This window comes from Chenopodium quinoa, unplaced genomic scaffold (assembly GCF_001683475.1).
Source record: "Chenopodium quinoa cultivar QQ74 unplaced genomic scaffold, ASM168347v1, whole genome shotgun sequence".
Taxonomy (NCBI): Eukaryota; Viridiplantae; Streptophyta; class Magnoliopsida; order Caryophyllales; family Amaranthaceae; genus Chenopodium; species Chenopodium quinoa.
The window spans coordinates 2,476,665-2,504,374 of NW_018744167.1; the positions used below are offsets into that span (position 1 = coordinate 2,476,665).

The 27,710-nt window shown below is 35.3% G+C and overlaps 3 protein-coding genes across 3 annotated transcripts; 1 reads left to right on the forward strand and 2 right to left on the reverse strand.

The window, feature by feature from the left end:
* Positions 1–67: 67 nt before the first annotated feature.
* On the reverse strand, positions 68–12,226 carry LOC110693908 (protein timeless homolog). The gene is given in 21 exon segments (XM_021871084.1): positions 68–1,151; positions 1,466–1,588; positions 1,674–1,787; positions 3,069–3,281; positions 3,446–3,514; positions 3,636–3,878; positions 4,394–4,498; positions 4,591–4,656; positions 4,898–5,259; positions 5,362–5,970; positions 5,972–5,983; positions 6,696–6,774; positions 7,374–7,540; positions 8,389–8,607; positions 9,489–9,619; positions 9,703–9,898; positions 9,979–10,113; positions 10,363–10,681; positions 11,347–11,506; positions 11,598–11,750; positions 11,848–12,226. Coding segments are annotated over 21 exon segments (3,960 nt in total). The 5' UTR covers positions 11,945–12,226; the 3' UTR covers positions 68–763.
* A 2,266-nt stretch (positions 12,227–14,492) lies between these two features.
* LOC110693910 (pyruvate kinase isozyme G, chloroplastic-like) lies at positions 14,493–22,291 on the forward strand. The gene is made up of 12 exons (XM_021871086.1): positions 14,493–14,911; positions 15,546–15,839; positions 16,983–17,148; positions 17,823–17,957; positions 18,113–18,223; positions 18,325–18,413; positions 19,266–19,328; positions 19,421–19,596; positions 19,725–19,839; positions 19,957–20,105; positions 20,612–20,720; positions 21,757–22,291. The coding sequence occupies exons 1-12, from the start codon at positions 14,681–14,683 to the stop codon at positions 21,862–21,864; spliced, it is 1,746 nt and encodes a 581-aa protein (XP_021726778.1). The 5' UTR covers positions 14,493–14,680; the 3' UTR covers positions 21,865–22,291.
* A 154-nt stretch (positions 22,292–22,445) lies between these two features.
* Positions 22,446–26,699, reverse strand: LOC110693909. Its single transcript, XM_021871085.1, has 2 exons — positions 26,357–26,699; positions 22,446–24,966 (listed from the first exon to the last, which is right to left on the reverse strand). Exon 2 carries the CDS (start codon positions 24,693–24,695, stop codon positions 22,857–22,859), a length of 1,839 nt encoding a protein of 612 aa, XP_021726777.1. The 5' UTR covers positions 24,696–24,966; positions 26,357–26,699; the 3' UTR covers positions 22,446–22,856.
* Between the last annotated feature and the right edge of the window lie 1,011 nt (positions 26,700–27,710).

Below are 27,710 nucleotides of genomic sequence, written 5' to 3' on the forward strand. Positions count from 1 at the left end.
TCTCTGTTTTCCCCACACCCAAAAAAAAAAAAAAAAAAAAAAAAAAAAAAAAAAAAAAAAAAAAAAAAAAAACACAAGGTTCAATTGTTAAAGAATAAGCCACTATGGCCTCAGTCCCTTAGCAACGATTATTAAAGGTATGTATTTTGTTACTAATTTACCAAAAAAAAGTATACACAGGTATATATTAAGTGAATAAGTGGAATACACTTATGATGATTATTTGATTTTATAGTTTCAATTATGATGAAAAAATATTCTACTCTCTCCATCCTTTATGCTTTGAATTACACAGTCTCCAATGCACATTTTTAACCACGTTTATCTTTCATATGATGAATAAAAATACTTTAGAAAACATATTTTAAGTTGAATCTAACAAAAACTCACATGATATAATTTTGATGTCTATAATAGTGAAGTCAAATTTTTAAAAAGTTCACCGTTAAAGTCAACATGTAATAAAGAATAAAAAGAGTCGGAAAAGATTTAACTATTTCACTCCAAAATTGAATTCTTATACATTTTGCAACGCCTTTTTTAAAAAAGTAACTTTGTTCAAATTTGTATTTGAATGAAGTTCAACTTTTAAATGTGCAAAACAAATCCAGAAACAGAAAAAAAAAATAAAAAATAAGAGTAATAGATTTATATAAACAATATTATGAGATTGGCTCGGGTCAAAGACTATTAACAGCTATTACTGCATCACTTTGCATCAATCAAATGCTAATTTACATTGATTACAAGTTTTAATTGAATCCTACTCATCATCATCATCATCATCATCAAAATCCATCACTACCCTGAGCCGCCTTCTCTTTACAGAACTCTCAGGTGATGCACTAGGTGCCAATTCATCCCCTGAATCTTCCAATTCACTATAATTAAGAACATTTTGGATAGTTTTAACATCTTCATCCAGCGCATGACCTCTCTTATCATTACTGGTGTCAGGAGCAGCTTCTTTTTCTGGATCGCTGCCTGGAAACCCATGATTTGAGGCACCAATCCCAGATTCAGATAGCTCGTCGTACTTCTGCTGATTACCTCCCTCACTCCAATCACTGGACCTAATAGCTTGATGCGCTGAACTGCTATGAGGGATGTTAACGCCAACATTTACATCCATATCTTCCCCAATTTCATCCCTGTAAGACAGATTTGTATCATTACACAACTAAACTATAATATGGATGAGTTAATGCAAATTTGGAAGCATTCTGATTATCTCCTGGTAAACACCAAGTATTCTGCACCATAGAAACTATTAAGACAAGTTCAATAGAAAAAATTGATCCCAAGCATAGCACAAAAATCACTTGGACAATTTGACAGCTAAACATTGCTAAGAAATGAATATTTTGTCAGACACCAGCCAGCAGAACCTAGACTGGGGGGTTATGACCCTTTAAGTTCCACACTCCCTAAATCAATGACTCAAACATTATTAGTAAATCCGTACCTTTCTTCCAAACTTTGAGCAACTTGATTGCTGGAATCTTCTCCAGCCATATCCTCCTGGTTAGTTGAAGCACTGGCAAACTTGTCCTCTGGCTCTGCCTGAACCCTTTTCATTTTCCTTTTCCTAAATTCGAAGAGTTGACAGAGGTTAACGAGAAAATTGAAACAGAATCTATGCAGGGAGGATGAGAGCGAGTTGTAACACCTACTTTAAAATAGAACCGAGTACTTGTTCATCATCTGAAGTGGACCCTGGTGATTGAACATTATATTTCAAACTGCCCAACTCCTTGTCAGATGAAGCATCCACCTTGTTCTTACTCCTGAAAAAATGATTGACGAGTCATGATACGTAACTTTTTAATTTTCGAGATACCTGAAATAAAAGGGTCTACATGCTGGAAAAGGTTTTTGACAATAGAGAATTCATAAAAGATTTAGCCCAACATTTCTGCTGATTTGAATATACTGTGAAAAAGAGAAAAATCGAGGGTTAATATTTCTACAATAAGATTAAGCTCAATCACCATGATCCTCGGTACAGAAATTTTGAGGTAGGTATCTCGGAAACCTTACAGGCACAGAACTTTGTTAGCCAAGAACCAATCAGCTATATGGAGAGAATGGTTAAAACTTTCCTACTCTCCTACCTCTTAAAAAGGGTCCAAAAAACTCTCAAAACCTCAACATACATAAAGTTTCAAAAGAAATACTCAATCTAAACAGCTAGCCAGCTAGGAATAAATACATAATTTTTGTGTAAATAATAGCAACCCTGTGATGAATTTAGTGTTACTCAAGAATCAATATAAACCTGATTCAAGAATGGTTTTTATGCAGGTTTGGCAGTTCTGACACATTAGAGCTGACTGAGAGCAGAAGGCCCAAGATAGAAAAACTTCATTTGAGATTTAATCATTTAGACTCCAAAAGCTCACAAGATATCTTTTTTTAAACCTAGCCTAGAGACGGGAGCTTTAGTCATTTAGACTCCCAAAGTACAAAATTTTTGTTACATGAAAGTATTGGCACATAATGAGGATGAACCTTCAGCTTGCAAACAAAAAATTATAATGAGTGGATGCATAAAAAAGAACATAAAAAATCTCCTACAAGCGAGACAAACTAAAAGGCTAGCAGATGAAAAATCCATTAGACCTGTTCCAATCTTGTTCAGAACAAAGGATTAAAAGGATGAAATTCAGAATTACCAAAATATTACTCATGGGTAGCAAGTCTACTAAAATAAAATTAAATTAAATAGAAAAGACTTCTCTAGACCTGACGAACAAAAGAGTCAAAGCTAGTTTATACAACTTTAAACGGGTATAAAACAGGGCATGAGAAAGCCATCATGAAGTAGCCATACCCATGACAGTCTGCTATTTCTGAAAGAAAAAAACAACCTCGAAAAAAACATGTGCATCGCAGTTCATGACAGAAAGAGTTAAGAATAATAGTACTATAAGTAAAATAAACATAACCAGATATTATATAGATTAGCAGTGGCATAGAATAAACATAAAAAATGTTCAGCACCTAAGCATCAGCTTAAGCATGAGATAGATTTAGAATTAATAACAGCACAATGCAGCAATGATCACCTTTTCCTAACAGCAGACAGAGTTAGATCGTCTATATCATCTTCTCCATCTGTAGAAGCTTCATCCATCTTTTGTCTGTTTACTTCACCTTTCATTCGAGAAGTGCGTAAACCAAGTTTCTTGAGTTTACGAGAAACTTGAGCAGCAGTCACTGCTCCATCAGGGTCGATTTCTTTTGCAATCATGTGGCTGCACCTCTTATGATCTTTGAAACTGCCCAAAACACATCAAAACTAAGAACTAGACAGATATCTAAGTTTTATATTTTCTTTTGGATAAAATGAAGATTTCTATGTAGAAGTACTCAGAACTGAATAATACACTTGGTTTAGAAAAGTTTAGGTCTATTCAATTTAAAGCACGAAAGAAACACTCACTGTTCAAATAGACTTCTAATTTTCAGCTCCTGCTTTTCATCCATGGCACGAACTCTCTTCCTAGCTTGCCTGAGAAGAGCCTCAATCAGTAACTTAGGTCAAAAACAGGACTCAACTTGTCCGCATTTTGCAGGTCAACTTTGTTTTGAGGATAACTATAGAACTATCAGAAAAAGTGATAGAAACTTACATTGGTCTCCCCAGATAAGAGGGCCCATCTGCATGATTCAAGTCCTGAAGAGTGCTGTCTATTTCTGGTCTGCCTTCCTTGTCTTGATCATTATCATTAAAAAGATGAGCCATGCTGCTCTTTTTCGAAGGAAGTTGTAATCCTAGTTTTTTACATTTGCGGGACACTTGAGCTGGAGAGACATTACCATTAGGATCAAGAGCTTCTGCGATGAGCTGAGTACAGTTTAAATTGTCCTTGTACCTGTAATGCAAATCCAGACATGTCAGTACAAGTTGTTCATAAGTTAAATGGGTAGGCCCCATCTCATAACAAACCATTTGGTAACAGTACAGCATGCTGGGCATTGTGCTTATGATTTTGAACATAAAGAATTTTTATAAATTACATGTTCCACTCTATTTTTAGACTTTTGGTTTTCAGTTTCAACATTATGTTCATCATCATTTGACAATCAGATCCAAATTCTGGTCCTCACACTGCAATGAAGTTATCATGACTACAAGGAGTATCTCAATAAACTGACATGCCAACGATGAAGCTATTATTATGCAATACACTGTTAGAAACTAACACGCTGTGTATCAAATTAAGCTATCCAATAAAATATCAACTTTTACTTGGATTGATAAACCAAACCTAATTTACTAGTAAGTGTTAATGGACAAGAAAACATATGAAACTTATCTATAAAATTATTAGGAGAAAGTCTCAGCTTGGTTATATGAGACAAAAAACTTGCATCAAAGTATACATACTTTTCGTAAAGACCCCTTATCTCTCCCTCCAGCTTATCACTGAGAACCAGTCTTCTCTTCCTATTTACGTCCCCTTGAAAATCACTCTTTAATGAATCCTCTATTCTGCAATAAAAGGAAATTTTTATTAAGGAAAATGCAAAGCACAAAATGTAGGAAGACTATCATTGGCATGATTGTATTTCTAAGGAATGTACATTGTATTATCCTCAAGACCATAGCTGTGAAAGACCTCTCCTGCAGCTTCATCAGAATCTTCATCCCTGTGGATAGAGAGAGAGAGAGTCAAAAAAGAAGAATTTCCACGAACAACTTGATGTAATATGACTTGTGAGGAGTCAGAACATCTTCAGATCAAGAAGTGCCTCCTTGACGACTAAGACACATGTTAAGCTTTGCAACATAAACTTCCATAGAGTTATCGACAATTTTTTGTCATTTTAATGCATTAAATACAGGTTGGTGATAGAATATTCAAGCTGATACCGAACATAGATATCTTACTTCTCAAAATGAGGATGATTGGGGATGCTAACATCATATTCATCATCTCCAAGTGCATCTGCTAAGCTTTTATGAGAGTATTTCTTGCGTTGTGATGGACCAGTATCATCACCATGACCCCAATTCTTAACTTCCTTCTTCATTTCACCAATTTCACGTTGGATAGATTCAACATTGATATAATGGCAATCTTTCCGTGTCTTCCAAAATAACACATCCACAAAGAGAAGGGGTTGATCCTTCATTTTCCTCAGCATTCTCCTAATAAGACTAGTCAGAAACTGCGCAATGTTCTCATACTCTTTACGTGGGTTTTCCTTCTGTTCATTTAGGATATCATAGAATATGACGAGGAAGGACAGCTGTCAATTAAAAAAGGGGGGGATTAGATACCTTCCTACTAATAATACCAACATTTGATGTGCAAAGACATAAATTTCTATTGATAATCTTGTAATGATCACCTGATACAGCATAGGAGCAAGATCCAAATCATCTGAAATCCTCCTGAGCAAGCATAAAATGTAGTGGTTTGTTGCAGTAGAATTACTCTTGTAATCCTTCAATAAACAACAGAGGTTACTAATGATGGAACTGTTTGCCAATGAGAATAGCAAGGAAGTCATCTTAAAATCAACTTCATCTGTTGCAGTAATTTGCTCATCTGCAGAAGAATCACAATCATCTGCTCCCATGGCAACAAAGTTGTCATAGATTTGATTAGATTCATCATGATTACCCAGCGGCTCATTTATTGGATTTGATTCTCCATCACCTACTGGGTCATGAATTTGATCAGATTCTGTGTGATCACCCACAGGGAGACTGCCATCAGAGTTTTGTCCCTCATCCCTAGATATTTTAGTCTCATCAACTTGACTGCAACCGTTAATATTATCATTTTCTTTTTCGTCACAGTTTGTCTCATTCAACCTTTCATTAATACCATTTCCAGTGTCAGTGAAAAGTTCTTTGTTATTGGAGGGCTGGATTCCATTCAGAATTGTGGCATCATCTCCAACAACTTTGCTTTCTGTATTTTTCTGATCCTTTTTCCTTCTTACCTTCCTAGATTTTTTTGGCGACCTTCAAAACACAGTACAATTGATAAGGTCATCATAATAAATGTATAAAGAAAAACAACGAAGAAGGCCAAAACAGAACGAAAATCAACAGTAAATATCACTAAGAGGTGTAAGATACAAATTTGCTTCTAAAAGGAATAAGGCTTTTGTCCCTTGAAATATTCTAGAACTATACAAATATGAATAAAAAGATTAAGCAGAAAGGAGTGGGAAAGAGACAGATTGTAGGATCAAGTGAGTAAGTGACAACATGCAAATCAGAGCCGTAAGAAATAGTATGCCTGCATTTCTTCACAAGAGGAGCTATAAGTGACACTTTCATGCTCAAGTAAACCACCTTCCAGGTCCTATTATTCCAAGAACACATCATTGAAAATACTGATGCTACTGGTGCTAACCTCTAACATTATAGCTGAAAGAAAAGGCAAGATGCTCATCATCCTTTTACTCGAGGGCTGAGTAATGGAAATAAGTGACCATTATTTCCCTCAAACAAACCGATATACTCTGGTAACAAAACATTAAGGTTCCGTAATTGAAATAATTGCTCATAAATAGGTATACCAAGCTCTGTCGAGCACAAGGTAGTACATGCTGGTCCTCATCCAGGTTCAGCACATTAATCAAACATACACATAAAAAAAGAAGCAACTTGCAGGCTTAAAAACATTTGAGGATTGAAAAGGCTAGCAGGGCTTGTTGTAATTAATTACCCTTAATGTGCCATGTGCTTGCAGCTTCTCCATTAGCCTTATAACTACATGAATTATCTCCACCAGATCAGCAAGATCACTAACAAAAGATAGAATAGCAGCAATTAATAACTATGTAACCAAAATTATCTATAAAAAAATTATAATAATTACAAAAAAAAATGTGGAAGTAGAAGATGTAATGCAGTCAGTAGATGCTAATTTGAATTCATATTGGAGAAAACACTAGAAATGATTACTTTTCAACTCCAAACTACAGTTTATAGACCCATGAAGTATGGATGGCAACACACCTTTCAGCTCAAGTATGGAAATGGGGGACAAAAAAAAATTTGTATGGATGTAATTACTTTTTCACCCCAGCAAGAAATCCACAGTCCACACAAAGGACTCATAAGGTCAATATGTATGCACTATTACTATTAAACAGGTGCACTATTACTATTAAACAGGGAAACCTTGTTTTCCTAAGATTCTCAACAAATAACATTTTACAAAGAGACTTAAAGTGGTAAAAAAAAAATGGCAGCAATAGATAAGTACTTGTAGTAAAAATAGAAACCACTTCGCAAGATCAGCCTAAAAACTTCAACATTGGTTGTAAAATGTAAATTCATAATAAAGGCTTTAAAGTTAAAATGACACAACAATGTCCCTATAACAAAAGATGAAAGTCACCTTTTAGGCTGTTTATGAGCATTAAATGATCGGAACATGTTCAAAAGGAATTTGGTCAACCCTTGATCAGTTTGATCATAGAATAGCTTGTAAAGTATGATACGAGCAGTTTGTGGTTCTCTGGATTTTTCAGGCATCATCTTGAGCACCAAATCCAACATCCGGATCTGTTTAAACAATAACACAGAAATACAACAGATTATTCAGGAGACAATAAGTTGCAAAATGCAGCTTCTCCATACTTTAACTTCCATAATAACATTAAAAATAAAAACTCCAACATGCTAGTACTGACACAAGTCAGATGATTTAGCAGCTTCGCACCTCTAAACACCAAAATTAAGTCTTACATATCAAAATTCACGACAGAAACATCACAGTAAATGAAAGCAACCAAAAGTGCAAAGTTGTGAAAATGCTAAGTAAATCACTGAAAGGGATTGATGACGGTAGCTGAAATATAAAGCTGACTACATGCCTTTTTTTACAAGAAATTCCTCCAACTATACAAAAAATTTATAGAAGAAGCTTTTGAAGAACCAAGACTCAGGTTAACTGATTTGGGAAAATAGATCACCTAAACTATAATCCTCTTTCACTGATAGTATATAGATAAAACATACATCTCCCTAATCAAATACAATAGGTCTTTAGCAGTGCGGCTACAAGTTTGGTACCAAAGCAAAATGAAGTGGTACTTGAGTGACTTGACACATTTTTAAATTCTAAACATGTTATAGCACATTAGCACACATGGGAAGAAAAAAAAAGGCAATTCAGGTCAGCTTACTTTGACTTGAAGAGCTGAAAATTACAAAGGAAACATAAACGTAATATATAAGCAATTCACTATTTATTTATCCACGTGGTTAAGTGTTTTTTCAAACAAGCATTTCAGTGGATGTCTTCCACATAATTACAAAGAAATTGATAAGAAAACCAATTCCTTTCTTTCCCTTTCTGGTTTCATGATAATAGAAGGTGGTTGCAGAATTTTGATTAAAAAAAATTATACCATAGTTTTCATGAGAGATCCAGATATTGACAAAAATGGATTGTTCTTTGTTTCCTTCAAGCCTTCAAAAGCTAATTGCCACTTTGCTATTACCAATATAAACATTGAATCGTTCATGGTTGCTGCAATAGGCCCACATATGTCACCTTTAAACCATGTGCTATCATCATCATCATCATCATCATTGAGAGAAGAATCATTGCTGACATCTGTATTTGGCTGTTAGAAAAGGTATAGGTTAGCTAAAGGAACCCAGAGATAATGGAAATTCGATTACACAATCATGAAGCAATTGCACAACATTTCTGTTTCTAACTACAGCTTCCAAAGAACGTATATCTTTATAAAACATTATATTTGAGCACATGTAATGATAGGGTGTATTCTGTATATCCTTCATGGGAATTGGTCTTCTCAAAACAATAGTTGACATCTGTTAAAGAACTGAACTGAGTATGGGTTTCTGACATGAATAGGTGAAGCATTAAATAATTCGTGTACTCACATTTCACGATGCTTACTCTCAATTTGATCTGGCAGATTAGGAAAAATGATAGCTACTAATGATGCTTTACACATGCTATGCGTTATATTACAAGATTTTCAGCCCTTGCTTTATATATACAAGGTTAGTGACTTGAAGCAATGCTCATGAGAATGACCCTAGAAACACATCACATTATCACACAATATCAAGCATAAACAATAATAAGCGATTAAACTACCAAATGTTGTCCGATGACCATTTTTAACAAGAACTTGAACATTTTCCGAAAGTGCCAAAGTTATGCAGCAGGTGCTTATAAAATATAAAGTCATCAACTTTTTAATAAGCTTTTACAATCAGAGATTCCCTTAACCAGTTTTCTTCTGCACTTCAAGCATATGAATTATAAACTAAAATGCTCAAATACTGTTTTATGATTAAAATATCCTTTGGTTCTTCAAAACACTATTTTCTTTCTTATGCATGTATATCCAGTAAGCAACTTCTGGGCATCAAAAGGCACATTTGCCATCCATTCTTTTGAAAGAAAGTGAAAAACCATAGACATGTAAACTCTTGGGAGTCATGTGCATATTCCAAAAACGTATCTCACCTTTGTCAGCTGGGATTTATGATACTGAAAAAATGTAACAAACTGAGCAAGGTGAAAGAACATTTGCAAATCACTGGTTTGTATCGCATGGTGCTCCTTCTCAATATCATGGGCAATGGATTGCATCAGCACTGATGAGAATGCAAATCAGTTACCTGTTCAGATACAAAAAGAGCGTAATCGTGAAAATATAAATGTATTTAAAAATCAATACCATTGTATCCCCCAATTAGAAATTGGTTTAGAAAGTCATGAAGCCTCTCCAAAATGCTTCGTTTCGTGGTGGGAAGTCGAGTGTAATCTTTCACAATTTTTTTTTGTGGACCACGGTGGACTTTCTCTGATTTCAGCAGTTTAGTATCACAAGATGCAGAACTAGGCACTCCCATGCACATTGTTTTAGAACCATCCTATTAGTTGGAAGAGGTTTATATTAGTAACTAACTTGAAACCATAACACAACGGGCATCAATTAACAGATGGTTCTTACCAAGGTAAGTCGTGTAAAGGCTCCACTGAACTTTGAGTGCCGACTAGCATGCAGTCTGGAATGTTTTCTCTTTTCGGTTTCCTCTTGCATGATACATTTAAGACTTTCAAGACAAGGTTTGGCTTCTCCATCAACCTAAGAATTTCAAAAAAAAAAAATGAAAAAATGATTTATTAGAGTGATGGTGCACAACTTGATCAAGTAAGCCATAAAAATCATGTATTTATTATTTACTCATATGGGACAATTTTGAGTAGATACATTGCATAAGAAACTCTTACAAATTAATATTTTAATGCTTAAGAAGTTTGAGTCCATAACTAGACGAGAATGAAGTCTCAAACTTGGAGCTTAAATGTCATAAGAAGAGGCAAGAAAGCCAACCTTTGATTCCTCCAGGCAGATTTTAGCAATTAACTCTGCATCTTGACCTGTAAATATGTGATGATATATTTCTAACAAGAGCAAGTTGTCATGCCGAAGATACCGACAAGAACTACCAACATGCTGAGTTATAATGATAATCAAATCCATAACATTTTCTCTGAACAATAGGTCTAAGAAATCATCTCGCAAGGATAAATATAAACTTGCAGAACCCGATGCCTTTTGATGCGCAGAGATGTCTTGCACAGCTAGAATATTCCGGAATAGTGTCAAAACCAGTTGGACCAGCTTCCAATCATCCTCTGAGAATGCGTTACTGCTCAGCACAGAAGCAGTAATGAGATCACGGCAATAACATGAAAACTGAATGAAAGAAGCATGCTAATAATAAACTAAAAATTACATATCTTTGAGCCTTTATGTTGACATATCAAACAACAATCCACTATAGTTCCCACCAAAGTCAAGTCTAGAGTTTTGAATGTGTCCATCCAGCCCTATTTAATCTTAAGTTTGATAGAAGGACGCTTCAATAAGGCCGGAAGTCACCATGCATTTCCACAAACTAATAGAAGAAAATTTAAAAAAATTAAAAAAAAAAAAGGTAAACAAATAAGCAGTAATTTCAAGATGATCAATTTAGACATTTAGCAAAGCGGGATGAGCCCATATGATCTACAAAGTGATATTAAGTTCTGACATTCACACAAAAATGTGCTGCTAATAGTGTACAGAATAAGCATAAATCAAACGCAGTTCAAAGCTCTTCCGAGTTCGGAACAATTTCCCTATGGTTTGAAGCAACAATCAAATTAAACCTAGGCTACAGGGAAGGAGAGTAAATTCACATGAGCTCGTGTAAATTTAATCTCAAAACCAATTGAAAGTGAGATCCCTACTCTTGTGCACACATATTGACATATACACATAAGGGGTTTAGACAAAGCAACTTCAAGAATAAAGAGCTCAATTTCTGCATACCATTCTAAATTTTCAAGTGGCTTCTCCAACAACGAGAGGATCACGGCAACCATATCACTGATAGTGATAGCAAACTTAATACCCCAAAGGTATTCAAGCTGCTCATTGAAATCCTTTGAAGTAGCCTCCAAAGGCATAGTAAGAAACACCAATACTTTCACTGCAAACCCAGAAATCACCATCATTAGCCTCGATTCACCGCATATTCATCTCAATTACAACATTTCATTCATCTAAAATTAATCATATACCTGCATTTAAGACCAAATTGCGATCATCTTGACAATGCTCAATAATGGGTATCAAATTCTTTGACACAATGTCCCATTTACACACTTGTTTAAACACATCCCGAGTTGTCGGATCATCTCGACGCAAAAACCTCAACAAATCCTTCAGATTATCTGCCAAACAAATCAAAATCACAACAATGCAATAAATAAAATCTGACAAAATCGGAAAAACAAAAATTAGGGTTTTGTTCAATCAACAATTTTTTACCTAAACAGTAATCATCTCTGGAGTAATAAACACTTCCCTCATCCTCCTCAATTGACCCAAGCCCACCACAAATTACTGACAAACCTTCTGTATTCATTGCTGAGTAATTTTGGAGACCTGCAAATTAGGGTTTTACCAAAAAAAAAGGGGTAGAAATCACTATTAAAAGCTTGATTGGGAAAATTGGGGATCCAAAATGTAAGATTACGAGTAAGCAGATGATCAAAATAAATCAGTGATTGCGAAGAAGAAGAGAGATTGATAAGAAAGTAGGAGAGCTGGGAAATGGATATTGCAGAAGGGTTTGAAGTTGTTTAGGGGTTGTGTTGGCGGGAAGTGTTCTCCAATTCTCCCGCGCTTTGGCTCATTTTGCATTTCACGATTTTTTAAGAAGTATATCCTTCTTAAATTGGCTCATTTACTTTTGGACCAAGTTAAAACAGTAGTAGGAAAATATAAGTGTGTTTGGTAAGGTAGCGATTTATGTAGCGATTAGTAGTAGATGTAGTGTTTAGGCAGCTAAAACGTTAATAATATTAGCATTTGAAAGGTAGCGGGTAGTTTTTGACAAATTTTGTTTACTTTATAAATATTATGCATGTATTTTTATAGTATTTTAACATTTCAACCGTTAGTTTTACCAAACAATTATACTATTAGCCGTTGTATTAACCGCTAACCTATACCCCATTATTAATTGACAGCTACTCGCTACTATAACAGCTACCCGCTACTTAATCGCTAAAAGCTACCCGCTACCACTAATTTTGTCAAACAAGATCTTATTACGTGCCTGTTTTATGTTTTGGGTGACCCAAAATGCTGAGCCTGTTTCAAAAAATGTTATAAATCTTGCTAATGAACGTCTCGGGACATTAGATAACAATCAATTATACTTCCTAAAATGGTTTTAATTTGGGAATACATGACAAAATCACACGTCGATTGTTGTAATTAATTATTTCAAGTCAAGTCTTTTTATCTAACGCCCCTAGGGCGTTCGTTAACTTTTGCCAAAGATTATAGTACATAATTTGATCATGATCCACATAACTTTTTACCTTTCTCGTATAAAATTCTCTTGCACAACCATAAATTTCCTTCTTATCAAATGTTTTTTTTTAAACATTTTTAATATAAAATACACCTATTTCCAATATGTCACTAATTATTTTTTATCTTTTCCATATACTCGAGTAATATATCTTATAAAAACTTTTTTTTCTTTCCCATATAATGATTATAATACTCCCCTACTCTCATTCCTTCGTAATTTCCGTAAAAAATGAGAAACGAACATGTAATAAAGGGACGGAGGGAGTGCAATATTATGAACCCTCCGTACCTCTTTTTTTTTTAAGGATAGTCCCTCCGTACCTTGATTTTGCCGCATTTTCCTTCTTACTTTGTCCCTTTAAAATTTTATCTTTCTAGTGGTACATAGTGCTTTAAACTTTATCGGACTAGATGGGACCAGATTGAAGAGAACTGATCCAATCTCCAAGTCAGAAAAATAAAAAAATTGTCTTTGGTCTTATTTTGGTCTTGGTTCGAATATTATTTTTTAGTTTAACATTTAGAACAATAAGTTGCTAGATTTTTTTTTGAATTATACTCCATAAGTTATAGATACTTTGTTTTTACATTATATGTTTACAATAGGCATTAAAAAAACAATTATTTGATATTAATTTTTTCATACTTTTATGTTTACATTAGATAGTATCACTCAATAACATTTGGGTGCTAGCAATATTTTTGAATTATACCCCCTCCGTCCCTTATTTTTTGTCTCATTGCAAATATATGGGTCAAACTTTTAAAACTTTGACCATGAATTCTCGTTAATCTATAAGTGATAATATATTCAAGTGGGATCTTGTTAGAATCATCTCGTAATATATTTTATTAATATTAAGTTTTTATAATTTTTACGCGTATAGAAATGAAGATATATACGTTTGAAGACATGTCTTGAAAACCGTGAAAAGTCAAATGAGGCAAAAAAATAAGGGACAGAAGGAGTACTACTTAAGCTATAGATTTTTATATTTACACTAGATGTCATGTCATTGTTAAACTCTTATATATGCGCCTTGTTCATACAAAATAGTTCTAAGGGTGTTAGTTTGTTCTATTTAATTTTTGATGATATTATTGACTTGTGTTCTAGTTTTATTAGTGTTCGTTAAGTCTTTTGTTAAACGAGAGAGAAATAATGTAGCGCATGATTTAGCTCACCTTCAACCACGAAAGGTTGGGCAAAGAGTGTGGAACGATGTAATCTCGCCTCGGGTTTTAGCCTGTGCTTCCAATGATGAATTATAAAAGAGTTAAAGCTATTTTTTGTATTTTTTTTTATTAATTCTATATTTTGTTACATATTACTGATGTTCACAAAGATCCTGTTTTTTTTGAGCTTTCTGGACAAGCAGAGCAGAGCAAGTTTTAGCAAAGCAAAACAGGTTTCAGCAAAGCAGGGCTCAACAGAGCAAAGCAGGGCTCAACAGAGCAAAACAGAGCAGTGTTCAACAAAGCAGAACAGAGAGCTAAAAAGAACGGGGGGCTAAGCTATACTTTATTGTAAATCTTAGAAATTAGCAAAGAAAACAAAAAAGGAGATCACCCAATTGCCTATTATAGTCTTACCCACTACAAACCCTCCCAAATTCCCTGTCATAAACCACACATCACACTGTTTTCTTCGATACAATCGAAGCACAATCAATTTTCTCCTTCTCTTGCTTGCTTTCATATCCAACACTGTCGCCAACTCTCCAACAACAATCTCACTTTCAACACAAATCTTGCTAATTCTCTCTCCTACTCTTCAATGGCTGCCTCTTCTCAAGCTATCTTCCATGGCTCTGTTCACACCATGCTTTCCTGCTCTTCTTCTCCCAAATCTGACACTCTTGGCTCAGTCAAAATCCTCCCTTTTAACCTCCGCCGTCACCGGAGTACCAGTTACCCCCGTGCCTGCCGCCGCACGGCCGTTCCTGTCTCTGCCAAGAGGTCTGCTTACCCTGAGCTTATTCCTGTCTCCCCTGAAGACGATACCCAGGTCACCATTTTTGTTATTTTATCTATTTTTGTTGTTATTTTCTAAATATAATTTATTCCCTTTATAAATTCTTTTGTGGGTTTTAAAATGTAGGAAAAAGTTTGTCTTTTTATCTTTACATTTTCAGTTTTATAGGTTTGTATAGTTTTTTACATGGGTGTCTTTTAATTGTTAAATTCGCTTAATTGAGCTTTTTTACAATTGGATTGCATTTTTGGACTAGTTTACTGCTTGATTATTAGATTTTGTCAGGGGATTTGTTTTATTTTTATGATTTGGGTGTAATTTTGGAGGTATATCCCTGAATTTTGTCCAGAAAGCTGACTGATGTATTAGTAATGGTTAAAGTAATTGGATTTAGTGATCTTCTGTGTTAACGATATGCTTCGTTTCACCTCAAGTACCCATGTCATATACTGTTGTGGGTATGATACACTGACACTTAAATTTGGACCAAATTCATGCAAAATTGTTATAAAATGGCCGTGTTTGATATCCAGACACTTTTAGCTGGGTGTGAGTTACATAGGTGTTTATCAATTAGCTTAAATGAAACGGTTTTTTTTTTTCTTAAAATTGTGATTTTTTGAATTTGGAAAACGTTTACTTGGTTAATATTAACTTGAGTCTTCAGGTAGGAGAGCAATTTGAATACCTAAGCGGAACCCATCTTATTGGGGAAGCAGCTGCTGGAAGGTGGTCTAAGCCTAAGCCAATCGTTGGGCGCAAAACAAAGATTGTTTGCACCATTGGTCCATCCACTGATACACGTGAAATGATATGGAAGCTTGCTGAAGCTGGGATGAATGTAGCTCGACTAAATATGTCCCATGGAGACCATACATCTCATAAGAAAGTCATTGATTTGGTCAAGGAATATAATGCTCAATCCAAGGACAATGTCATTGCTATCATGCTCGATACAAAGGTGAGCATAGCTTCTCATTTACCGACTACTTTGTTGATACTGCTTGAAATTTTTTCTTCTTATTGGCCAAATCGACCTTTCTATATTGACACTGTTATAGGCTTATAGCTGTAGGAACATATATTTAGTACATTTGATCTTGTACTGCACGCTGCCTGATGGTTGAGTTAGCGAAAGACTCACATTGTGCTGGGTTTAAATTTTTATGGTAGGCATCCATTTTTTGAGGGGTAGTTGCTGTTTTGTTGCATTAATTCAGCTATCGCCAACCCTTGATCTTTTATTATGTTGACATGTTCAAGTGTCTAATTAGATTTGCCAACTATTTTCCGCCTTTTTGCAAATTTGATATTTTGTATAGTTACTGTTAAACAGGTTTGAATACCTTCTGTGCTTGATAATTTACCCTAAACCCAACTAGATGAAATGGTTGTTTTGACCTATTTGAATAAACAGATGTACCAATCTAAACACTAGCCTGCTTATTTTCTGTCCAGTGTGTGTTTTGCTGCCATTCTGGATCAGCTTTTGCAAGGTGTAGTGATGTTGTCTACTGTTTATTTATATTTCAGATTTGAAATTCACATGCATGAGCTGCTGCAGTGTAAATCCCTCTCCCTTCTAGGGCCTGTTTTGGTCACTGTGATTTTCCATAGATAGACATTGAGGTAATCTATAGTCATAGGTTAGTTTGATTGCATTGTATGCTTATATGTTAAAAGATGAGAGAGAGAGAAAAAAAACTCATGCGAGGAGGAGAGAGATAGAAAGAGCCATTAGCCAAATAAAGCAATGTTGCAATTATTATGCAACTTTTTATAGAGGAATATGGTGTGATCAATAGAGAACAAAGGAAGTATTATATCTTATCAAAGTAAATATATAAACAATTATGGGTTTTGTGCCCAAGGAGAGGATAATGCATCAGTTAATTATTGGAATTCACAAGTATCAGTCAATAGACTCAATACAGTTCATATTAGTCTAGAATATGGTCAAAACTTGTTTCATAATTAGCTATAAGGTGATGGTCTATGATACTTGTATATATAATTGACTATATCAGCATATGTGACTATGTGAGGCTTATACGTTTTCATTGATGGGAATAATTACAATGATGTTTGTTTTACTTTTTTCCAGGGACCTGAGGTCAGGAGTGGTGATTTGCCACAACCAATTAACTTAGAAAGTGGTCAAGAATTCACTTTCACAATCAAAAGAGGAGTAGGCACAGCAGACTGTGTCAGTGTCAACTATGATGATTTTGTGAATGATGTAGAAAAAGGCGATATGCTACTTGTTGATGGTATGAACTCACTTTAAGTCCTGTCCTAGTTGTTATCTGCACACACTAACTTGAACTAAGGGACTGTGTACAATTATGATTTAGTCCTATTTATTCATCATGCACTCCTATTTTGCTGATTGCAATCTACTCACTGGCTAAAGAGGCAACATATATTATCTCCTTTGAGATTTGTTGTATTTGTTGTATTGTCCCTAGTGTAGGCTAGTGGTTCATATATTTTCTTACAGGATACTAGAAGTCATTTTTCTCATGAGAGAAACAAATGTGTATCTGATGATACAATCTCCTTGTATTGTGGCCTATTGTGCATATACATCTGTCTGCCTTATGAGTTCAGTCAATGCTGCCAGTCTGTTATCAATTTACCAGCTTCAATTTTGGGAGTGAAGGATGTAAAAGATACATGCTCTGTCTAGATGTTCAAGGTCTCTCAGCGTTTTATTTTGACAGAAAAAAGATCATTTGGTCTTGTATTCTTTGAAGACTATGTCTCTAATTTCTGTCTCTTGTGGCTGATATAGAGCCTTTCTGATAGTTTTCTGGCAAAATTGCCTCGGTGTATGTTGGACATCATAAATGTGTATTTTCTTTTTATAAATGCCTGCTATTCTCATGTTTCTGGCTAATGAATTAAATTAAATCATTTTTAATGATTTTATAATGCTGGTTAGGTGGTATGATGTCCTTACTGGTGAAGTCGAAGACGGAAGATTCTGTGAAGTGTGAAGTTGTTGATGGTGGAGAGCTTAAGTCAAGGAGACACTTAAATGTCAGGGGAAAAAGTGCTACATTGCCATCTATTACTGGTTGGTGACATGATTTTCTGTTGATCTGTTTTATCCTTCTATATAGATCACATCTATTAGCCTTCTTATTTTGTAGCTCTGTCATTTTTTTTATATCTTTTTATTTTTATTTTTATTTTTTATTTTTAGAGTAACTCTCTTTGTGGATGCTGCAGAAAAGGACTGGGATGACATCAAGTTCGGGGTAGACAATGGAGTTGATTTCTATGCTGTCTCATTTGTCAAAGATGAAGTTGTTGTTCATGAATTGAAAAACTATCTGAAAAGTAAATACACAGGCTGAGTATAACTGCTAAAATGATGTTCTAAGTAAGCATATAATTTACTTTAGTTCCTAAACTAATTTTCTTACTGCTTTGGTTCTTAGGTCGTGGTGTTGATATCCATGTCATTGTAAAAATTGAGAGTGCAGACTCCATACCGAATTTGCATTCAATTATTACTGCTGCTGATGGGGTGAGCAATTCATTATTATTACTCAGTAACTGTTCTCAAAAAATGATTAATCTGCTTCAGGACATTAAGATTGTGGTTTTCTGACGAGTATCATGATGTAAGTTATGTCTCAATATAGAACACCTTCTTTAAACTGTCTTAAAAACGGCTAATTAGATGTCCTTCATTGTTACTCCCAATGTGAGGCAGCAAGCTGCAGTTGCAATAGTGGACTAAGGATCAATTGGCATAATAGGGGTAAGGTTGTGTACATCTGACTTCCCTTCTCGCCCAATGTAGGAGCCTCTTTAGAGGCATCAGGATGATAAACATGTTGCTGCAAATAATGGCCACTCAACTGCCAAAGCATCAGTATTGTGGACACCGGCTTCATTATCATGTTAATTCTCTCCATTTAGATCACCATGGTTAACGACCACCCAACTGCCAAAGCATCAGTTGTGGACACTGACTTCATTAGCCTGTTAATCCTTCACTTAGATCACCAAGATAAATATATGTTTAGTTTTGGCTTGGATGTTATCTGTAATGCATTAAAGTTTATTAGATAGTGAAGGATAATAATTATCACGAGGACCATTGAGTGGGATTGTGAAAAAGAGTAAGAACAGTCAACAGTGTATAGAATATTTGAGTGGTGGAGGATGGCCACTAGTTACTAAACAATTTGTTTCGAATACTTCTTTGTAGTCTGTCTGCTTCAAAATGCTGGATAACCTTACAATTTTCTGCTTTTATGTTATAGGCTATGATGGCCACTAGTTACTAAACAATTTGTTTCGAATACTTCTTTGTAGTCTGTCTGCTTCAAAATGCTGGATAACCTTACAATTTTCTGCTTTTATGTTATAGGCTATGGTGGCTAGAGGAGATCTAGGTGCTGAGCTTCCCATTGAGGAGGTTCCTCTTCTACAGGTAGTTTTTGGACATTTAATTTGTAAAGGCGTCTTTAAAGCTGTGGAAACTTAGCTACTGGGCTGAAATAAACTTCTATTTGCTAAATGCAGGAAGAGATAATACGATTGTGCCGCAGCATGGGCAAAGCTGTGATTGTAGCTACAAACATGCTAGAAAGCATGATTGTTCACCCAACACCGACACGAGCTGAGGTATCTGATATTGCCATTGCCGTTAGAGAGGGTGCTGATTCTGTTATGCTTTCTGGTGAAACTGCTCATGGGAAGTATGTCTTTTTGTCTTAGATTTCTTTCATCTGATTGATTGCAATAGACCTTATAGTTTTCACATGCTCTAGAGAGATTTTTAAATGCTTGGTGTTAAAGAGAATTACTGCCTGTCACTATTTCGCAGATTCCCCCTTAAAGCTGTCAAGGTTATGCACACTGTTTCATTGAGAACTGAAGCAACCTTGGACGGTGCTTCTGCTGTTGCTCAAACATCACATAGTCTTGGTCAAGTATTCAAGGTTAATTTCTTTTCTAAATTAAGTGGATGCACATTCATTCATTTATCGTGTTATTATAAATTGTCAAAGTATTTTTTTAGGTGCAACTTTTGATTATGTAATATGATGTGTGTGCAGAACCATATGAGTGAAATGTTTGCATTTCATGCTACCATGATGTCTAATACTCTTGGGACCTCAATTGTAGTCTTCACCAGAACTGGTTTTATGGCCATCCTACTGAGCCATTATCGGCCTTCTGGAACAATATTTGCATTCACAAATGAGTAAGTATCCTTTCTTCAATCTATATATCTGAAAATATACCGGTTACATATATTGCAATGCAGATGGGAACTTTTTTGGCAAAATAAATGTGACTTTTCCTTGTTCACACTTCACAGGCAGATGCATGGTTTACCTTGGATCAATATTTTACCTGAAATATACAGAGTATTAGATTGTTGTACTTTAGGTTGGAGATACATTTGATTTTACCATCCGATTATGTTCCTCAAGTGTAATAGGCCAGATAATTCATTTTCTAGCTAGAATTGTTGTGATTAGTCATATAGGAAATTTATTATTATTATTATTATTATTATTTGATCCAGCACTGAATATCATGCTTTAGTTTGTTGTTACGAACTTACGATATGTTTTGTTGAGGCTTCTATGTTTTTGTCTTCATTGTTGAGGTGTGAACGTAAATGTAATCCAAGTTATCTGAACTCATCTTATACTGTATATATAAGGAAACATTATAATGTCTGCCTCTTTGAATTTTCTGCAGTAAGAGGGTACAACAAAGGCTTGCACTGTACCAAGGTGTATGTCCCTTACATATGAAGTTCTCCAATGACTCTGAGGAAACGTTCTCAAAGGCTTTAACTCTTCTGCAAGTAAGTTTACACCTTGCCACTTTCTAGACATTGCTGATTGGTCACCATCTGTATGTTGTGACTTGTGATTTCTGTGCTGCGTAATTTAGGGAATACGAACTGTCTGTCAAACCTCCAACACACATTCCTTTGATAACCTCTTAATAATTTATGGGTGGTCCAAAATATAGTAGCCACTTGTTAACTTACATGTTAAACTTTCAACTTACTCATAATACCCGTAATGATACCTTTATTAAAAATAAAAAGAAAAAAAACCTACCTTGTGGCATAGTGATGTCAAAGACTTGCATAGAGATTGGAGAACGATAGTTATCGTCTTGTGGAATTTTGGCTGAATTATGGCCTACAATTAATTGCAGCATACTTCCTCTTTTTTATATAACTTGCAAAGTTGCAATACTTCTCATTCTCCGCTTGTCAATGCATTATTTCAATCACTAATATATCTGCTTACCAATATGTATAAAAAATAAAATTTTGATATTAAGAAAGTATAAATTGAGGCGAATTTAACAAGTCCCTACATGATTTTTCCTTAACTATAAATTATCAGACTATCAGAGCTAGCCAAAGTGGAGTATATTGATAGTGCATAAGCCTAAGTTCTGCAAGTAAAAAAACGGTGGAAGTATTACTTAACAACAGAGGGGTTAGTACTTAACTACTTATCTATCGACTTTGATGCATGGAAAGAGTCCCACAAAGTGACTCATTCTATTATCCTGGAGTATATTTTGATTGGAAATTACCAAGAGAATGGTGGAACAGTAACAACCTCAAAATTGGAAGAACCATCATCCATATATCTTCTGACTGCAGAATCCTGTTCTTCTGTCCTTTATTTTATCCTTCCTTCAAAGATAAAGATATCCATTGAATATATGGCAAATAACCAATGAACAACTTGGCTATTATCTTACAGAATGCTTAATCCATACTACTGAATCTCATTTTACTTGCAAATTATGTTTTTAACGCATGCCCTAAGAACTCCCAATATGTGCATTGCTAATATGGAAACATCTATTTACAGAAGCAAGGTATGGTGAAGGAAGGGGATGAGATTGCTATTGTTCAAAGTGGTAAGCAGCCTATTTGGCGATCCCCATCGACCCATAATATTCAGGTGAGGAAAGTTTAGACTAAGCAAAGAGGATGCATAAGCAATCATGCTTCCTATACAAGTTTGAGGGGCAGAAAATGAAGGGTCTGAAAATCTCGAGCTTGCAACATCCTCAATATTCGTTATGTGGCACGGCTTTGTGGTGCAATATGCATACATCAGAAATAATGTTTGTGTTGTCCCTGTTGTGATCAAGTTGCCCCATTGAATATGTGATGGGCAGTGTAATATGAGATATTTGTTCTGCAGGCATATCGTAGGTAGGGTTTAGTGTTAGTTCTGCCTCAGTGATAGGATAGCCAACCTAGTGTTTTCTTGGCCATACTTCAACGATTTCAAACTACATTCTTTCACTATATGCTTAAAAACAGGAGCTAAGTATTGGCATAATTGCAGTTTGTTTGCTCTGCCTTGAAATGAATGGAATTTTCTCTGAAAACCGAAATTGACGAGTAACTCAATACGTATTACATATCAAAGTCCAAATAACCCTAATAAGGGAACCCTCCTTATAAATTCACAAGTAAAGGATGAGACCAGCCATATTAGGCATGCTTTGACTCTAATTTGTCCAATAACCTCAACCGATCACATAACCATCAAAACTAATGTACTCACGAGAAGATTTGCTAAATGATACTAACGGACTACAGATTAGAGATCTATATTCACAAAACATTTACAATCATGACAAACTAATGTCCCTTTTTCCTTACCCTTTCCCAAAAATAAAAATATAAAAAAAGAAAAAGAAAAAAATGTAGAGAAACAAATTCAGTACTAACACCAACAATGTCTAACACCATTTGCTAGCGAAATGAGCATGCTAACACTAACCTTAGAACTTCGCTAATATTCAACTATCATACCTTAGTTTTTGAGGATTAAACTATGCCAGAACAATGAAAGAAAGCTATCAAATGTCACAAACATGTATTAAGATAAAAACTTCCCCTGTTCACTATCCATATTCCCATTCAATGGTTATCTAAGACAGACAGTGTTCGAGATCAGAGCTGTCTCAGCATAGCCATAAGACCTCCGCCATGCACCCTTCCTTCAAGGGATGCTGAATTTGAAGACTGACCAGACTGATCCAACAAGGGCTTGTCATCAGGCAGGATCATCGGCAGATTGAAACCATTCCAAACAGTTGAGCTTGATTCTGTGCCAACATTGTTCATGCATGCAAAAATGTTCTCAGCAGCAATTTCTTTCATCTTCAGGCCCACTGTACCATCTCCATGGACTCGCTTGTCTTGAACTTGTGCACAATGGGCAGCGCAAAGACCAATTTTACCCCTTGCGAACTTATCACAAGGGCTATCACCATTTCCACCAAATCCCGAACCTTGTTGGCCATACAGGCAGCGCTTACCTCCTCCATGTGCCTTGCAGAAATCAGTGCTTCCCTGTGCGCTCTTTTCACATCCTTCGCTTTTGCACCTTTTTCCTCCACCATGGCGAACACAGAAGTTTGTACGTCCCCTAGCACTCTTAGTGCATTCAGGGAAGGCACATCTTTTGCCACCACCATGGGAAACACAATATAAGGTACCTCCATGTACACTCTTGGTGCAGACACCACCTCCCTGAAATGAACATCGCTTTCCCCCACCATGTCCTTTACAGAAAGGCGTGCTTCCCTCAGCTCCTTTGGTACACCCTAAAAAGGTGCACCTTTTTCCTCCTCCGTGAGCCTTACAGAGTGTTGTACCTCCCTGAGCACCTTTAGTACATTCAGGAAATTGGCAACGGCGACCACCTCCATGAGCAATACAGAGACCAGCAAGCCCCTCAGCGCTCTTGGTGCAGTATTCAATCTTGCACCTCTTTCCACCACCATGACGGATGCAAAGGCCGGATTTTCCTCTTGCAGCACGGTTGCAACCTCCATGAAAACCACATCGCTTTCCACCTCCATGTGCGATGCAGAAATTAGTGCGCCCTTCAGCACTTTTGGTGCACCCCAAGTGTTCGCACCTTCGACCACCACCATGGGCCTTGCAAAATGCAGTCCTGCCTTCTGCTCCTTTTTGACAACCAGTTCTCTGACACCTTCGCCCACCTCCATGGGAAATACAATGACCTGAAGCACCCCTTGCACCTTTTTGACAGCCAGGAAACTGGCAAGTCTTAACTGAGGTCTTGCGTTGCTGTTTGAAACAAGAAGTGGCGTCATCTGTTCTGGGCCTTGGTAAAGAGATCAAGACAGCCGGGACATTTGAGACAACTGAAATTGGGTTCACATTGAACCTATCTACAAGAGGCACAGCAGGTCCTCGTTTCCATTTAGATGATGTTGATCCTTCATCCACAAGTTGCTCAAATTCAGATGTCACATTTTGAATAGGCGATGAAGTCAGGGTGACACTAGTGAGATCAGATTCTGCAGCTGCAGTAGACAAGCTTAACTCAAGGTCAACCATATGTTTCTCCTTCTCAGGTGCTTCAAGACTGTTGCCAGAGTATATCGAGTCCTTGCAAGCTAATTTATTTCCCAGATCAATGTTGAGATCAAGGCAAATATCATTTGGAGACTCCTTTCCAACATCTATTCGCGAAGTTAAGGCAGTCCTAGAAGCAGCATATTCGATCTTGCCATCTAGGGAACTACCCAATTCAAGGGCCAGAGAAATCTCATGCTTTAAATTCACTTCATCACTTGCATTTGTTACTCTTTGCCTAGCTCCAGCATCATACAAATAAGAGGGTACAGCTAAAACGCTCTGGGAATGTAGTCGCAAGGTGGTATCCACTAAATGACTCGAGCCAGCATCAGTATCATTTGAATCTTTGCATCTATCCAGAAAAGAATTCCACATGAAAGGCTTGTGGATGCCATCCATCTTGTTTTATTTGAAAGAATACTTATCATCTAATTGATATCTAAACATAAAATTTATTTGAAAGAATACTTATCAACCAACTAGTATAAACAAAGGTGTGGCAACAATATGTGCAATGCAGGTTCATAGAGCTGTAGACCTCCTCCACTGACAAATCCCGATGTATCCCTGCGGTCCATAACAGCAACTCGAGCAACTATCTCAAAACAATTTAAGATAATATCAGCATAGACACACCGTATTCCCAATTGCATCTAGGAAATATCCCATTCTGTCAAAAAAAGAAATCAATCAAAATTCATAAACTAAGTACACAATATGAAACAGAGCACATGCAAAACTTTATTCCATGTAGTGTACAAAGAGGAGCTAAAACATTTTCAAACATGATTCTTAGACTAACAAGCAACTAAGATGACAACTAGGCTTTGTTTGTTTCAACTCATTTGTCAGAAATTACATTAATGGAACTTATCTTCACTTCAGCAAAAGTCATATAAGGGTGTGTCAAAACTCAAGTGAATTTTATTTCAGACAAAATTGGATAACATAAGTTTAAACAAATAGACCCCTAATTCAGCAAGTTTAAATACATGATAAACGAAGTTCCATAACATAATTAAGTAACTTGATCAAAGGATATAAAAAGCTCCAAGACAAGTACAAGTTTTTCTTTTTTTTTTTTTTTTTGTTTTTTTTTTTGTTTTTTTGCTAACCAAGACATGAACAAGTGGGTAGAACAAAAACCATGTGTGAATTTGTATGCATAACTCCCTCCGTTTTCACATAAATATATCATTTTACTCAAAGCTCGTCCCAAATTAAAATTCTCATATCATCTTTACCTATTTTTTTATTCAACCAAATCCGTTTTTAACATTTATTTTTAATCAACCAAATCCTACTATCGCCTTAATTTATTCACCTTTTCAACTAGTGAAATATTGCAAGAGCCTAACTTGTTATTTTATTCGCCTTCCTAAAAACTTGTGGAATAGCCAAATGGTTGCAACATGAATATCTTACAGTATTAGTAATCAAACTTTACATATTTGATCGCATCATTTCATTTACGTAATTTACATAAAAAAGGTACAGTATTATCATTATTATCCGTAATCGTGTTAAAAACGTATTTTAAAATACTCCCTCCGTCCCACTTTACTTAGCTTATTAGAACAAAACAATTCACATATCTAGTCAAACAGGGGTAGGTGAAGTAGTTTACAGAATTAGAGGTAGTATCATCTTTCCATAATTTTATACGCAGCTAATAAAGATTTGAACACATAAATAATCCCAAAGTAAAAAATTTTGTGTTCTACAAATCTATATTGCGGATTAAATGACTCAGGTTTGCCGTAATTGTATGAAAAGGCATATAAAAATCACTTCAAATTTATATCGTAAAACATAATTAATTAAGGCCCTTAGCATTATTATTTGTCAATTTTATTAAAGATTAAAAATTTGTCACTCAAATTCAGTACAGAGAATATGGCAAAATCTGAAGGTTGAAAAATTAGAATAGAAATTTCACATGAACCAATAAAATCAGAAAATTAAAGAAGTTAAAAATATCACAAAATCACCGAAAAAAATGAAGAAATTAATGAAATAGTATAAAAATGAAATGAAAGGAGAAAAAGAATTGAAAGTACCTGAAATTTCAAAAGGTGTACGGAAAAAATGAAAGATTAAAAATTTAATAGCGGCGGACACGAATTGAGAGGAAGAGACGGTGGAGAAGTGAGAATGTTTTAAGAGAAGAAGAGAGAGAAAGTGCTAATATAGGGGAATGGAATCTCAAGGGATCTTTCCAATTTTATGGAAACTATTTTTTTTTTTTATTGCTCTGTATTATTAATTACTCACATTTTCGAATTTCAATGGCAACATATATATAAGTCAATGATACACCACACAAGTAAGGACCGACATTTTTATGCATTGATCTACTCCGTAACATTTTTGGGGTACTTGATAAGAATGAATGAAATCATAACGTTTTTATATTAAAAAAAAATCTTTAACGTTTATGGTACATTTGAGTGTAAAAGAGCAAGTGTGGTTAGCAATTACTTTTTGGTTGTAAGATGTCGGCTTTTTCAATTAGCGGGTTTGACTAGTTGTTCTATTGACTTATAGGTTAGCTATATAACCAAATTAAAAGTGTTCGGTAAATTCATCATTTGTATGTAAACCTATTTAAATATACAAATTATATTTAACGATGCCAAAAAAATTCATAAGGTCATAAAAACTAGCTAAATTGATCATATACCCCAATACGTCTAAATCCATGAGCAAAAGCTATTTCGACCAACTTTTTTTTCTCTCTTAAAAGTCAACTTTTTATTTATCTGAAAAATTAAATTCAACAAACACTTTAATCACGCAATTGTACCATATAAAAAACCAACCAATCAAAAAGTCATTTAACGAACACTGCCACATTTTCATATTTTGATTAGTGGAATGTTTAACCAAAGAGAGGTTCATTAGTCATTTCACAGGGACATGAAGAATCTATGTTTCCTCAAAACAAAATATAGAGTGAGTAAATAAAACCGTTATTCATTCACAAAATTGGGATCTTTCCAAAGTTAAATACAGCACCAATGTCACGAAAATACGTAACTAACCAATTATTGTATACACGTCAGCAATGACGTTACATGACACGTGGGCACAGGCCAAGAAGCGGCTCGCCACCGTCGAAGGTGCGCCCTACATAATTATTTATTTGCCTCTTTCTAAATCATAAAAAAAAAAAAAAAAAAAAAAAAAAAAAAAAAAACTGTTTTGTGTATTTCTTATCGCACCTTTAACTTTGAAAAGGATAGCATTGAAAGAGAGATTTTTTCTTCGGTGCATTTACAAAAATATAATTGGAAAATAAAATGTATGTAAAAATTTGGCCACGTTAATAATTGCCTCCATTTTATGTACTTTCTAGCTAGCCGCCTTCCCTCAAAAAAAAAAAAAAAAAAAAAAACAAAAAAAAAAAGCTAG